At 36.3% G+C, this 16,417-nt stretch overlaps 1 protein-coding gene across 2 annotated transcripts; it reads left to right on the forward strand.

Moving 5' to 3' along the window:
* Positions 1–1,653: 1,653 nt before the first annotated feature.
* Positions 1,654–15,650, forward strand: LOC311294997 (EGF-containing fibulin-like extracellular matrix protein 1). 2 transcript variants are annotated; one of them, XM_084416162.1, is made up of 9 exons: positions 1,654–1,783; positions 2,710–2,802; positions 5,154–5,199; positions 5,303–5,578; positions 9,052–9,171; positions 10,266–10,385; positions 10,466–10,589; positions 10,670–10,862; positions 12,455–15,650. In XM_084416162.1, the coding sequence occupies exons 2-9, from the start codon at positions 2,716–2,718 to the stop codon at positions 12,614–12,616; spliced, it is 1,128 nt and encodes a 375-aa protein (XP_084272288.1). In that variant the 5' UTR covers positions 1,654–1,783; positions 2,710–2,715; the 3' UTR covers positions 12,617–15,650. The 2 variants fall into 2 exon arrangements, with proteins under 2 accessions (XP_084272288.1, XP_084272287.1); XM_084416161.1 differs by having other exon boundaries at positions 1,783–1,861; positions 12,455–14,696.
* Positions 15,651–16,417: the final 767 nt, after the last annotated feature.

Genomic DNA, 16,417 nt, shown 5'->3' on the forward strand with positions numbered 1-16,417 from the left:
AAATTAAATGAGTCAATTGATTATTATTGTTAAAGATAAAGGTCAGTTATAGGTATCGTGTAATCTGCTAGTCATGCTAGGCTCTTTCAGTCGACAGCTCAGACAGACATCGAGATGTAAGTGACAACGATGTTGGAACGTTTTAAAACATACATTTTATGAAAATAAATAAATAAGTTACCCAAATCAATCAAATAAAAGTCTTAGAAATGGGATTAAGAGGAAAAAAACAAACAAATAATTTACGACATCAACAATCTTTTCTGGATTTATAGAGATATTTAAAGGGATAGTTCACCAAAAAAATAAAAAAATCTAATTGGCATTAATTACTCTCCCTCATGTCGTTTCAAACCCGTCAGACTTTCGTTCATCTTCAGAACACAAATTAAGATATTTTTGATTAAATCTGAGAGCTTTCTGTCCCTCCATTGACAGTCTACGCAACTACCACTGTGACGCTTTAATAAGTTCATAAAGAGATCGTAAAACTAATCCATATGAAGCGAGCGGTTCGGTCCAAAATGTACATCTGTAATACCATCATACTTCAGTATGCTAAAGGATTTGAAAAGCAGAATTTATTTCTAAAACTTTGGTAGTATGAAAAATAAAATGATGAAAATAAAATAAAAATGCCTCTTTTTATTAATCTTTTATTTAATTTTAATGTTTAATTAATTATATAGATTTTATTAAAAATATATATAAATAGCTTTCTTAGAAACAGCTGTTTAATTTATAGATTAAATTACATATTTAACTGAATAGATATTTCTTAGCCTATATTTAAGATCATAATATAATTCTTGATTATTGGTAAGACCCTTCATAGACAGACTATTTTAATTTTTTATTAATTTTAGATTTTAATTAAAAAAATCGTAGAAAAAAAACGAAGAAAAAATTAAATCAACAGTTATTTTATAGATTAAATCATATTAATTTAATAGATATTTAATACATATAAATTATCATAGTATAATATAAAAGATCATAATATAATTCTTGATTATTGGTAAGAATTTTCTCTTCCCTTCATAGACAGACTATTTAAATTTTTTATTAATTTTAGATTTTAATTTAAAAAATCGTAGAAAAAAAACGAAGAAAATTTTTATTTTTTTTAAAAAACAGTTATTTTATAGATTAAATCATATTAATTTAATAGATTTCCATGATACATATAAATTATCATAGTATAATATAAAAGATCATAATATAATTCTTGATTATTGGTATAGACTTTCCACTTCATAAACAGACTATATTTTATATTAATTATAGACGTTTGTAATGAGAATGGCATTTTTAAAATACAGTGTATTGGGGCAAAAAAAAAAAAAAAATTAAGTGACATGAAAATAATATATATATTCAAAATTATATTAATTTTAATAAAATATAAAATTATAATATTATAGACAAAAGTTATTTTATTTTAATTATCAATTGATATATTTCGTTCACGTTTATGATGCAGATGAATGATCACAGCATTTAAGATCATATCATAATTCTTCATCAGCAAGACGTTCCTCTCCCTTCTCTGAGCTGCTGTATCTGCATCTGTAGATGTGTTACTGTAGGTCTGAGCGTTTAGCAGTAGGTGGAGCCACATCCACTGCCATTATATCCCAACAAGAATGTAGCAGTGAGAAAAAACATAATTTGAAAAGGCTTGTGAGAAAAACCTGCCTCTTATAAGAACATGATCGCAGGCACCTCGTGTGTGAGAGACTCCAGCGCTCCTCAACTCACAGAGGGATAAATCACACACACGGTAAGCATCTCTTCTCACTCCACACACACACACACACTTAGGACTGCTGGGAAGATGGGGACAATCCTATTGTCTAAGGTATAGTGTTTTTGCATGGCATTATAAACTCTATGACTTGACTTTTACATCATTTTGAGTGATAACTATAGTAACGGTTTGCAAAATAACTACGAGTTTAAGTGTTTCACATTGAACAACTGCGCTATAACAAAGTATCTTGTCATATTACACAAATACTTAGTACTTTTGAATGGGAATGGACTTCTGCAGGTCTTCACGGAAACAAAAGAAAGCGTGATTACACGAATAGGAGGTTTTCTTGAACAGAAAACAACAATTTCAACTGGAGGTTGCTTGAGGGCTTTGTCAGATAAATATGGTGTCTAAGTACTAGTTGGTACATGCCTTCGGTTGCACTACTTTTGAAATCGCTGTAATAGCCTTGTACTGTAGATTTACTGTTACTTGTGTTTTATTTGAACTGTTTCTTTCTGACACAATCTGGGAGGTTCAGAGCGAGCTTCAGAGATCCGCATCCTCGGGGAAACCCATTAAATTCAATATTACAAGAGTGAATTTGTCAAGAACATTTCCCACAGTGTTGAAATGAGATCTGATGCCTCGGTCGACTCTCAGATATGCCGGATATGGTCGTTTGCACAAGGACAATGTGCTACTTTTAAAAATGTGCCATGGCATAATTACTTTTATGAAGTGGGTGAACGGGCACACTGTTGTTTTGTGGAGGACTCTGCCAAGTTTCTGCAGGACTGAGCCAGCGTCAACAGCAGTTGTATTCAAACGAAACAATGTGACCTTTGCAGCACGGATGAAATGTAATTGGGGTTTCGCTGGAAACGGTGCAGATGCGTTTGAAGGCGCATGATGGTGATTATGTGATCATGTTTTTTCCCCCTGTGTTGCAGGTCACAATGCTCGGGATCTGCTTGTGTTTGAGCGTTGCCGTCCGCTTTGCGGTGTCTCAGGAAGGCGAAGCCCAGGAGCCTGTCACGTACATGGCAAGTAGTCCAAAACACATAACAGCTGCTTATTGTTTTGTGTTTTGCTTTGTTTTTATGTGTCAAGGTGTGTGCGCTTGGCACCTATTGTTTCCGTTAGTGTTCTTATCATTATTCTTCCTTCTTCTTCCATTGGTATCCCATAGAACCGCTTGCGGGAAAGTTATGAAATTTGGCACACGGATAGAGGACAGTCTGAACTGTCAACATTGCAAATTTGGAGTCTCTAACTCAATCCCTCTAGCGCCACCAACTGGCCAAATATGTTTATGCTAATAACCTTTGAACCATACGGGCAAGAGACAAAAACTCTGATTTCTTGGCACAAAATGATTTGATTTTCCGGCATGAAAATATTTCCATTTTGAATTTTACGGAAAAACTTACTTTTTCGAACACTATAAAAAAAAAATATCGTGATTTTAACGGTAAATGACTGAATAATACGACAGTAAAAACCTGTTAATTGGTTAACAGTAATACGGTGAATAAATGTAATAGATCTAACCTTACATTTAATGTAATTTTACAGAAAAGTAAATACTGTTCAATTAACAGTGTTTGGAAGTCATTGTACCATTGAACCATAGATTGGCATTCCCATAATTCCCTGCATGACACTTCACATTTGATGTAGGCTATTTTCGTTGAAATAGGCTAACTGTTTCTTCTTAGTTTTTTTTTTATCAGTTATGTACATTAGGGTTTTATGTTACATCTAATGTTGTCAAAGGACGGTTTATTGCATTACTCGAGTGTCATGTGTGTCACCATGATGGTGTTTAGTATTTCGAATTAGACAAAAAGCACGTCAAAATGAACGTGAGGCCATATCTCTGCAACACTTTATCGAGATGAGTCTTGGTACATGTATTCACAAGCATGACCAGAGGCTACATGCACCGTTCTGGCACAGCACTGGGTCAGGAGATATGAAAAATGCCTATTTGTGTTTATAACTTCTGAACGGTTTGCTCAAAAACGTATCTCTTTGGATTCAGTGCAGCATACCGAGTCGAATGATACCCAATTGATCCCATATTGACCATTTTGGGTGGTGGCCATTTTTAATTGTATTGCAAAATGCTGTATTTTATGAACACGTTAGCGTATCACTACGAAACTCAGTGTGGGTCATCGGCACCATGCCCTGAAGGTACATTTTGGAACATCGCCACCTTCTGGTCAAAATCTATAATGAAATAAAATAATATATTTTTTTGCTTTTGAATAATTTTAGCTTATTTTAATGAAACTGGACTCGATAGATTCCTTGAGTCATACCAAGAACAGTGATAACAATTATGCCATGTTCGGTCAAACTTGTTCTCCGCCATTTTGAATAGGCTCAGAGCATCTTCAGATCATTTAGTAGCTGCGTTTACATGGGCCCTAATAACGTGTTTGTAATCGGACTAGTGGCACAGTTGGTATAAAAAAGTCACATGTAACCCCGTCAGGTGGAATGAAGTGGCCAAATCCGAAAATGGCCAAATCAAAATTTCATTCGGACTGTAAGGGGTGGTTTAAAACTTTTCTAATCCATTCGATAGTACATGTAAACACTAAATGCGCACATCAACCCGATCACTTTATTTAGTTTCAATTGAAACAAAAATCGTCCATTTAAACGTAGCTATTGTAACCTCAGCACCACCTACTGGTCAAAAGTGATAAGCAATTAAATCAAATGATTGCATTTGGTAAATAATCTAAAAATGTCTTTAATTACTCATTGTTGCAGTTGATCTGATGCTCCCAGCCATCCGTGGATAAATCATCATGACTTTTTTTGTGCTGGGCCACTTAATTGCTGCTTCCAGCTATATTTTTGTTTTGTTTTGTGTTTTATGTGTATTTATTTGTTTTTTAAAAATTTAGATCAGTGCTGGGTTGTGGTAGGAAGGGCATCTGGCATAAAACATGTGCCAAATCAGATGTGCGGATTATTATTCCGCTGACAAAAAAGGGAGCAAGAGAGATAGATAGACATAAACATAAATTTCACATCAGTAATCTGTATGTAAGTGTTGTTTTGTGTTTGGTTTATGCATGGTTTTATTTATTCTCAAAAATCTGATGGATGGATGGATGGATGGATGGATGGATGGATGGATGGATGGATAGATAGATAGATAGATAGATAGATAGATAGATAGATAGATAGATAGATAGATAGATAGATAGATAGATAGATAGATAATCTGTATGTGTAAATAAATAGTCACAGGTGAATTTTTAATCAGCCATCAGTTTTTGGTATCTTGCTAAAAAACAATTTTTATCATTAATTATGAACCCATATTTATGATCTCTTGCCTCTCACACATTTTTTTCTTTTTCTTTTGCAGTGCACTGAAGGTTATGAATTTGACTTTGATAAACAAATCTGTAAAGGTAACACAACTCTTTTCCCCTCAATCAGTTGTCTTAATAGTACAAGCATTAATGTTAAACCATAATATCTAATCATGTTAATCATGTGTCTTTCTACACATAGATATAGATGAATGCAAGACAGTGCAGGACGCCTGCAAAGGGGGCATGAAATGCGTCAACCATTTTGGTGGATACCTCTGCTTACCCCACAACGCTCAGATAATCGTCAGTAACGGCGAGGATGAGCCCACTACTGCCCCACCAGTGGAAAGAGGAGATGTTCAGCACGGGATAGCCCCCAATTACAGGGGCGAATACTCCAGAGTCATTCAAAGCGCAACACATACAATCCAGTGTGGTGTCGGTTTCATGCCAGACTCTCAGAACTACTGCAGAGGTGAGCAATAGCTGTGTCTACTTGGTTATTTGCAGTATTTGTTGTGATTATGGAGTTTAAAGATCTCAGTGAATGGTGTGTGTAAAATAGTTTGGTGTTAAATTTCAAAATGTTGTCCTGGTGTTCGTGCACCCAATTTTTTTTGGTCTGGACGTTGCACTATATCGGGCGAAACGCGTATACACTTGCTCTTCATTGGCATCAATGGTTTAATCAAGAACCTTTAACTTCCATGGAACCTTCCCATTCCATAAAAGGTTCTTTATGTGGAAAAAGGTTCTTTTGATTATTAGAATGTTCTCCACGCCAAGACAAAAAAGGTTCTTCTATGGCATTGCTGTGAAAACCTCTTTTGGAACGTTTATTTTTAAGTGTGAACGCATTTTGGTAAATTATATAAAATTCCCCCAAAAATATTTCTGCCATACGGAGCAAAAATGTATTACAGTGGCACCCTGTGTCCAATTCTCACAAAATTTGGTACATAGCTTCTTGTGGACACCCTGTACATGTATACCAAATTTCACAATGAACGGATTAAAATTTTACTTTCAATTAAAAGTTCATTTCAAATGGCTGCTTAAATTTGATTGGCTGCTGTTTATTCCTGTTGATTTGTTCGAAACCATGTACTTCCATTACTATATAGAACGGGAGAGGAGTTGTGAATGGCAGGGAAGTGACACAGCTGGCAGCATACATCACATAAAGGTGGCAACATGGTACAGAGGCGTGCCGCACAAGCCCTGAAAAGTGAAGCCAAAGCGTATCGATCACTCCCCCGGTGACTGGTCCTAGTATAGATCATAAACCCCGCCTCCCATGATTGACGTCATGATTGACAGCTGTGATTGACAGGTTCTCTGAGCGAAGTAGTCACTTAAGCACCAACAGACTTTTTTTCGGGATCTTCGGAGGACTGAGGAGATTGGAGCTAAATATTTAATATCTAAATTTCTATAATTAATTAAAAAAAGTGCAGGAGCATGTGCTTGCGATTGATTCTGCGAGAGTGAGGGCAGAGCCTTGATTTTGCGGCTTTACTTCCTGCTCACTACTGCGCAGACTCAGGTCCCGAGATCGCTACTGCGCAGACTCAGGTCCCGAGATCGCTACTGGACACTGGCGGCTTCACTTCTCACCAGTGGAAGAGAGCGAAGGGGCGTTGTCCATCTTTTTTTACAGCCTATGGTACAGAAAATTGGCTGATACAATGGAAAATTGCATTGGAATTTCATTGGAATACAGTGAAAACACTGTATTGGAAAACACAATGGCTGGTTATGAAAATTGCATCACACAATGTCCGCAAGAAGGAGTTGAAAGTGTATAAATGAGATATACTTTGTGTTTTACTCATGCAAAATATATTTTTGTCTATTAGATGATACACTCCAAATTTTATGGCATAGGATGTGTTTGAAAAAGTTTTTAAAATTAAGAGAAAACGTATTCTGTCCCACACAGCTCCAAAGTTATTAGCGAAATGTAAAGTAGCTTATTAGCCTATAACTAATAAGTTTGCAGCACTTGAAATCTAGCCAGACCATGCTAACAAGCCAAACACTGACCCCTTGGGAAGTCATTGTGTCACTCTTTGGGATGTTGTTGTATCTGTTCAGAGGATGCAGTGCCAGAAATCTGCTTCCTCTGGGTCTGTCTTCTTCTATCTGGTGGATAAAACAATTTTTGTGTGTGTGCTAATGATGTTTTTCTTTCCCAACTTGATAGATGGCTCAGTCGTGTTACAGCATGCAGAATCCCTGTGCTAGAAGCAAACAATTTAGGTTGCATAAACCATTCAAGATGAGACTGAAAGACATGAATTGCAAAGACATGCCAACTAACATTTCATCCCAAAAGAGTAATACATTTGTTTCCCAATCTTAAATCATTTTATTAGATACTATGAGCAGTCATTTGCACGGATTCCATTTGCTGTGTTTCTTGATAGCTAATCCCACTCGCGCTGAAGAGTTCAGGAGAAATCAGCATCTGCTCAGAGTTGGTTTATACGGGTTAGCATTGGTTTGGTTTTTGGTCTTGCTGGTGTATCATACTGTTTAAGAGCAAAACATCTTTTATACCTGTTTCAAGAAAAGTTTCTATTTAAATGTCATGTGGTGACATCAAAAAGTAATAATATATTTCCCTTATACCTTGAATTTATTTGAGCGTACACATCGTAATCATTATTTTCACACAAGATTTTTTTAAATACATTTTTAAAGTTAATTTTTTTTTATTTTTTTTTTATTAATTAATACATTTTAATTATATTTTTGGGGACCAAAACCACATGACATTTTACAACCTGAATTATGTGAAAAAAAACTATATATATATATATATATATATATATATATACATATATATAATGACACTAACCTTACAAACTAATCTAGTGAGAAGTTTTTTATCAGAAGTGATCACTGCATCAACCTGGTACCTTTAAACACGACTTTGTCTCCAAGACTAGTGCACCAACCATTGTATTACAACTGGTTCTTTCTGTAATCAAACAGCCAACAGGTTATGTGGAGTTGTTTGAGGAAGTATAGGTCAGGACATGCATCTCTCAGCCCATTAAAATGAGTCAACAATTAGCTTGGGCCTCTTCCCGCAAAGAGAGTCGGCCTTCCTTCGATGTTTACATATTTTCGGCCAGTCTCTTTCAGAAGTGCCTTGGCAGTGATTCCTTTGGAATCTGACACCAGTTTGTTGGAATTAAATCACATCATGTGGGTGATCACAGACTCCAGGTGTGCCTCTCTCAGAAAGGTGGGCGAGAAAACTCCAAGCTTTTTGTCTGAACTCTCGCCTGCGAGGTCTTGCACCTCATTTTTTCCAGTGTGCATCGGCCAGTTTGGCTATCAGCAGTGCTGAACCCCCTGAAAGGGCCCAAACGCTGGTCAGTAAAAGCTTTGGAAACAGTCGACGAGAGGCCCCCCGGGAGGCTTCGGATCTGCGCGTTGACATTATTCTCACATTAATGCTTCAAATAGATCACTAGGAGGAATCTGCCTGAATGTCCTTTCGTTTGGATAAGGAGGTTTTGCACTCACATGTGTTGCACATCCAATAGCCTGTATATGAATCACAGAAAACTGGGCTATTCTTGGGCCTTTGTATATAGTTACTTGACCAAACCTGGCAGATAAGCGCAGACCACCCATGATGGCCCCCACACTGTGAAAGGACACTCTCTGCGCTCCAGAACTAAGCTGGAAATCTCGCCAGACATACCAAAGAATGATTAGGAGTGCAGAAAAGATGTGTGTTTTGGATTATGCTACCTGTTGTTTTAAATAAGTGGTGTTATTAGTGTTATATTTGAGGAACTGAATTAAATGGGCAGTGAATTGCATTAACAGGCCAGCAGTTATTTTGTTTATTACTCATGCACTTGCATTTTTGATTTTTATCATTTGTCATTAATGTTCAATTGCGTTCCACTTTTTTTCTTTTTACAGATGTGAATGAATGTCTCACTTCAAACCCCTGCCAACATCAGTGCTACAATCTGATTGGCTCTTACCTCTGCCAATGTGAAGTCGGATACGAACTGGCTTCAGACTCCGTCTCCTGCCAAGGTTATTTTTTAAAGTATTTTGTACACTTTTTAAACCTATGAAAGAAAGTATAGCCTTTTAATTTTTGTTTTAATCGCTAGTTTGTTCGAATATTCCTGGATATTTTTTTTACCTAGTAACAAAGACAACAATTGCGACTCTTCCCTAAGCGTATGTAAACAAATGAGTAAAGCATTCACAGTAATATGCTTACAAACGTCCGACTGAACTAAACTAAACAACATTTAGTTGAGGTGAATCTCTCAGTTTCTTAGCATGAGGGCGTTGCTAACATCGACACTATCCTGTTGTAGCCAATCAGATCAAACAGTATTTCAATGCCAATAACATTGCACAATGTATTTTCCCCCATGTATATTATATCATATCTTAATGATTTTAATGACCATTGGACAATTGAGTAATATGTGATTATACATTTATAATTCACTACGATATCAAACACAGAGAACACAAAATTCAGTGTAGGTTTGCTATTACTTCTACTAACCTATACTTTCTACTAAGGATACGTTAGCTTAAGAGGGTAACCTGTTAGCATGTTATCCTTATGATATTAAATATTTGTGGGTATATAATGTCATGTGTGAAATTGCCATTTAAATAAGATTAAGTTATGACAGGCTATTTAAAATTGTCTTGTATATTGTTGATATAACAGCCTACTTGGCACTGAAATATTATATCTAAATACATTAATGGAAAAATATTAAACCATGTGCACTGCAGTTTTGTCATCTGCTGCCTTAAATGCTTAAGCTCCTTAAAGTTGTGTGGATTCTGATTGGCTGTCAATGATTTTATTCCTCATCAGCTAAAAAAAAAAAAAAAAAATCCCTCTTAAAGTGATTTCACTTTATAGTTATAGTTATCATCCCTGGTGAGAATGGGACTTAAAGTTAAAAATTATAAAACTATCCATATATTATTTTCAAATCAAGACAAAAAGTATGTGGACACTTTCTGGTTGTCATATGTTAGTGTAGTGTAGTAAAATATTTGTTTAATTTTTATTGAGATGTGGTCCAGGGACATTCAATTGAAAACATCCTGGAATGTTACGCTGTAATTAGCAATATACTTGTGTTTTCCAGACATCGATGAGTGTGATTTCTCAAACTACATGTGCCAGTTCCAATGTGTGAATCAACCCGGAGGATACAGTTGTGTGTGTCCTGAGGGATACCAGCTCCAAGGGACGCGGCTGTGCCAAGGTATATTCCCGTTTGTGTAGTTCAGGGCACCTGAAGTGGCTTCTGAAGTTGCTCATTGACCTTTTCCACCCTGTTAATAGATGTAAATGAGTGTGAAGCAGCACACAACTGCAGAGAAGATGAAATGTGTTGGAATTACTACGGAGGATTCCGTTGCTATCCCAGAAACCCCTGCCGTGAGCCATACGTGAAAACAGGAGAAGGGTGTGTCAAAAGTCCTAATAAAATCATGCTGTGTTGCAATAAAAAAGTTTTTTTTTAACCATTTAACTCTCCGCCAACAGTCGCTGTCGGTGCCAGTCGCCAAATGTTTGCCGGGGACTGCCGCCTGTCATTGTCTACAAGTACATGAGCATCTTTTCCGATCGCTCAGTGCCTGCGGATATCTTCCAGATTCAAGCAACCAGTGTCTACCCCAATATGGTAAACACTTTCACGATCAAATCCGGCAATGAGGGAGGAGAATTCTACCTGAGGGTAAGACGTGACAATTTTTTCAGTGGAAGATTTTTTAAACAGTTACCACAATCCTTAATCTGTGATTACAGCCTTTCAAACATTAAAAAAAAGTATAGTTTCCTATTTAAATTCATGGCATTTCTCTGCCAAAACAGGTCTTAAGTCAACCCTGTTACATTTGACTTTTTTGAGGTTGAACACACATGGTTGAAGATCAGTGCAAAATGTCTAATAATTTTTTCTGTAAAAGACTCTCACTATTATTTTTCATAACAGAGTTGAACAATTGAGCTTCACAATATAACTGTAAACATAATAAACACAACTTGTAGAGACTGTAAGAGATATTTACCAGTTTGAACCAGAACTCATGACATTCATTTTCCAAACCAGGTTTAGCACCAAACTTCTATTAATGGCCTTTTTTCTGTAAAAGACTAATCATTATTATTTTACATAACAGAGTTGAACAATTGAGCTTGAAAATATAACTGTAACCAAAGCAAAAACGTATAAAGACTGTAAGAGATTCTTATGCCCTCTGTTTGAACCCATGACATTCATTTTCCAAAACAGGTTCAGAGCCAACCCTGCTCCATTTAAAATGCTTTCAGGTTGATTGTTACAGGGTTGAAGATCAGTGCAAAAAGGTCTATTAATGACCTTTTTTCTGTATAATACTAATCATTATTATTTTGCATAACAGAGCTGAACAATTGAGAATTGAAAATATTACTGTAAACAAAACAAAAACATATAAAGACTGTAAGAGATACTTCCCTCTGTTTGAACCCATGACATTCATTTTCCAAAACAGGTTCAGAGCCAACCCTGCTCCATTTAAAATGTGTTCAGGTTGATTGTTACAGGGTTGAAGATCAGTACAAAAAGGTCTAATAATGGCTAACAATGCAGAACATTTACAGTCAGTATTCTTGCTCTTTTTGCTGAGAATTTGTTTCTGTAAGAAAGAAAAAGAAAAAAGATCACTGTTATTTTTCCATAACAGAGTTGAACAATTGGGGTTGACAACATAACTATAAACAATATAAAAAATTAAAAATAAACTGATGAAGACTGTTAGAGATACTTACCTCACTTTGATCCCATGACAGTTCACTTCCAAAACCAGTTTAGCGCCAACCCTGTTACATTTAAACTGTTTTGGGGTTGATCAGTGCAAAAAGGTCTAATAACGACCTATTCTAGCACTGCAAAACTTCTTGTGCTTTTTGACAAGAATTATTTTCTGTAAAAAACGATCACTGTTATTTTCCCATAACAGGGTTGAACAATAATTGGGGTTGATGACATTACATTAAAAACAATTGATAGAGACTGTAAGAGATGCTTACCTCACTTTGAACCCATGACACTCCAAAACAGGTTTAGGACCAACCCTGTTACATTTAAAATGTTGTGTGGTTGAATGTTGAATATCAGTGCAAAATCTAGCACTCCACAACATCAGATTACTTATAGTCGCATTTTTTGTCAAGAACAATATAAATAAAACCCAGTTATATTCAAAATAAAATGGGTCACTTCGACTAATAACATTTGCTTGTGGTGTAGTCTCTCTAGTGATTGTCTTTCTCTTTGTCTTTCAGCGCTCCAGTAATGTAAGTGCCATGTTGGTAATGACCAAACCGTTGACTGGACCTAGAGAACATGTTGTGGATCTGGAGATGGTCACCCAGAGTAATGCCTTGAGCTACCGTTCCAGTTCACTGCTGAGGCTCACTATTATAGTGGGTCCATACCCTTTCTAAATCATCTAGTTTGACTGAATCAGCACCTTGGTTTATGTTTGTACTGCAGCTTACTATGTTAAAATGTTCAACACAGCATGGTCACCTGGCCTTGATCAGTGGTTCTTAACTGGTTGGTTGCAACCCAAAAATGGATCATAGATGGAAACCAATTCTAAATCAATTAATAGATTCATTAATATTGGAATGTTTATCTTTATATGATCAATCTTTTGTATAATACATTTCATGGTACTGTATCGAGTCCGATGTAAAACGTTGCCCCCCCCCCCCCAAGCAAAACCAGCTGAGAACCACTGGTCTAGATAGTTGCATATTTACTGGTTTTCAAACAGGAATTGATTTACTAATCATAAAAAGTAGGCTGTCTGGTTTATTGAAGCTTTCAAGTAATTTGTACTTTGAAAAATGAAAGAAAAGGTCTGAGAGGGTGACACGAAGACCACGAAATATCTGAAAAACAACACAGCTGGATAACAGAAAAAAAAAAAAAAACACGGTTGCTCAAGTTTCATTCTGAAAAGCACTTATAGGTTACTCTTTGTCTTGATAGTAAGAGGATTTTCTGCTGCATGGATCCATGTCAGTCTTTTAAAGGAACAGTTCACCCAAAAATGACAAGTATGTCATCATTTAGGCCTACTCACTTCTTGACTTTCTTTCCTCTGTAGAGCATATAAGGTGAAGTTTAGCAGAATGTCCCATGTGCTTGTTTCCATACATTAAACGTCAATGGGGAACAGAAGAATGACAAAACACACCATAAAAGCTCAGCTATATTGCAAGTCTTCTGAAAAGACCAAAATGTAGGTTATACACTGAAATTGTTCCCTCCACCACAGCTCTCAAATCTCTCCATATTCAAATCGGTGTCACAATTCGTTACGACAAATGCAGCATCCACCAGCCATAACTTTTGGCCTGTTTGGGGCCATTCACACATTGCAAAAATGCAATACGTGGGCAATGGAATGGGGAAAAAAAAAAACCAAGGTTGTTGAACTTATTTTAACTTCAATTCTGCATTTTTAGAGCGCAGTGTCGTGTTTAAAAGACACAAGACGTGAGCTCAATGGCCAAAGACATCAATGTAGGTAGCACATGTTTGCATAGAAGTAACAATGGAAAAGTAGGCTAACATAGAGGAATACAAAAACACATTCCATGTGAATCGACCCCTTACTGACACAAAACTATCATATGGCTTCAAAACACAGGCGCCAATTTATGTTTCTACCGGTGGGTGTCCACGCTCCGAAACCCCAAGTGCAAATACATTAACAACCATATATAAACACATCTCTATTCACCTCTGTTTCCATGAGCAAATGATAACTGGGCTAAGCAAGGTGACACGCACATACGCAACAAATGACCCTTAAAAATGTTAATATGCTCGTTGCTTAATAGACAATTATACTTGGTGTTGGTTTTTCAAGAATAGGCCTGCGGTCTTTTTTTCCGTGCGATGGTGCGCTTGATGAATTCATTACACAAAAAGTCATTTGTGTCTCACGAAGAGAAACACACAGACTGCAAATACATCTAACCAACCAAACAAAACCACATGAGTGTTGTCACGGGTCGCTCTCTTGCTGATATACCTGATGATTTTGGAGTTAATTACTTAAAATGCAATTTATTATCATTGAAAAAAAAAAAAAACAGAAAGCACAAGCTTTTGTGACAGGTTGTTATGCTGTAATGTTAAACATAACAGTAGAATTGTGTGTATCATGACCTGTCGGGACCCGATGTGAGATCCACCAATCAGAGAGGTTCCCGAATCTCAATCGATTTGGTGATTGGTTACGGTGGAGGAGGAATATCTTGTGTTTTCCCCGTGGGTGCTCGAGCCCCCAAGCTAAAGACTTAGGCTACAATATAATGCACAAGTCATTTTTTGGTGTAATTTCCATCCCCGTTCACGGTTACTGTATGGAAAAGAGCAGCATGAACATTCTACTAAACTTCTCCTTTTGCGTTCCTCAGAGGAAAGTAAATCATACGAGTCTGGAACGACATGCAGACGAGTAAACGGATGACAGAGTTTTCATTTTTGAGTAAACCAACCTTTTAATCTATCAATAAATCAAAGCTTTATGTTTCTTTGTACATGGAACAAGTCAAATCAGAATGTAATTATCAAAAAGTGCTTATAGATTCCTTACTAGATTTGACTTTAGCTGGGGAAAAAAAGAAGAAGTGTTTTATAGGTGGAACATGCGGATAAGGCAAACAGAACTGCATATAGTTAGGTGGAACAGTTTGTGTCGTAATCTAATGGCATCCTTAGCTAATGGAAATCTGTGAATGTGTCCTCCGCCTTGCACATACTGCAGAAATGACCTCCTATCCTATGAGAATAAGGCAATAATGTTTTGGAAACAGAAGTGATGTTTTCAGGAAATTGCTGGCAAGGGTTTAGGGTCGCATAAGCAATGGAACTGTTGCCTAACATGTCTGTACGGCTGCCAGAGCAGCGTTTGATCTTCTGCAGTGTTTCGTGTCGATGTTCTGTGACAAACACTTAAACCGTTTACTTAAACCGTTGCGTCACACCCAGCACCCCCAGAGACGCGGTCGTGGGTGAGGCCGGAATGGGTCGCGCACCACCACGGTGTATGAAACTATTTTGGCAAGCAATCTTTATGTCGGCTCCATAGTGATCTAAGTATTGTAATGTAATATGGATGCCTGCAAGTCCTTATCTGTTTTCGTATGATCAAACATGCATTATTTTGATTCACGCATGGTGAATGCTCCTTGTTTTTCTCTTATTGAGATCATTTTTTTTTTTGCTTTTATCTAAATTGGTGTGGACCTGTTGTTTCTGCTCAGTGAGGACAACAAAGGTCTTTGTAATTGTCTAACTAACTAAAATGAATTGGATTTGCACCTATCGGTTATGTTTCTGTATTTTCAGTATGTTCTCAAGATGCACTTTTTTTTTTTTTTTTTTTTTTTACTCATTCTTAGCCTTTGTGCCATTTATTCGGCTGCAAAGAGTTTTGGAAATAAAAATAAATTCAGTAACAATTGTGTCATTTTTTTATATGCTTATTCATTCGTTTGCTTCATGTTAAAAAATAATAAAAATCTATACATCCGTGTCAAAACAAACCAGAAAAGAAAATGCTCATGTTGAAAAATCTTTTGCTAGTATTGCATAACATGCATGGGTCAGTTTGGTATATTACTGGAACAGTTTAAGAGGACCACCAAGATTCATCTGCAGTTATTACCTCCTGCGGTTGCAGATGGGAATATATAACTATGTGATGTTGTCATGACAATAGTTGAGCAGTTCCTGTAAGAATATTTACACACTGAAAGCCAACTCATTTACAGAAAGCATGCAAGTCATACATGAACTCGATGTCTTTGCTTAGATTTCATTGTATAAAAAATTAAAAGTGGGCTATGAAGTAAATGTTACATACAAAAAATATATATATATGTGGAGAGTTATAAGAAAATTCGAAAAACATTAAAGTAGAATATAAAGTCATTTTCTAACTTTTTATGGCTAACTTATTGTTATTGAATAATGAGAATATATTTTTAGGTAGTCATCTTTCTGGTGGTTTGGTGGGTTAAAACTTTTACAAAACGTACCCTGTTCTTTGCCCAAGGCTAAACTAATATTGTAATATTGGTGTAAAATGTTTATAAGTACAGGGCCCCAATACAAAACCTTTAAAATATTGCTTGTAAGGGTGATATTTCAAAAGATTTTCTTAAGTTAAACTATATTGTTTGCATGTCTATCATAAAAGCAATAACGCTGTAATTGTCAGA

Source organism: Rutilus rutilus, assembly GCF_951802725.1.
Source record: "Rutilus rutilus genome assembly, chromosome: 8".
Taxonomy (NCBI): domain Eukaryota; kingdom Metazoa; phylum Chordata; class Actinopteri; order Cypriniformes; family Leuciscidae; genus Rutilus; species Rutilus rutilus.

Coding starts and splice junctions, on each gene's coding strand:
- LOC311294997 (XM_084416161.1), top strand. CDS start 1,838: ATGGGGACAATCCTATTGTCTAAG. Junction 5,200..5,302: donor TGATAAACAAATCTGTAAAG/GTAACACAACTC, acceptor TTCTACACATAG/ATATAGATGAATGCAAGACA. Junction 10,590..10,669: donor TACGTGAAAACAGGAGAAGG/GTGTGTCAAAAG, acceptor CTCCGCCAACAG/TCGCTGTCGGTGCCAGTCGC.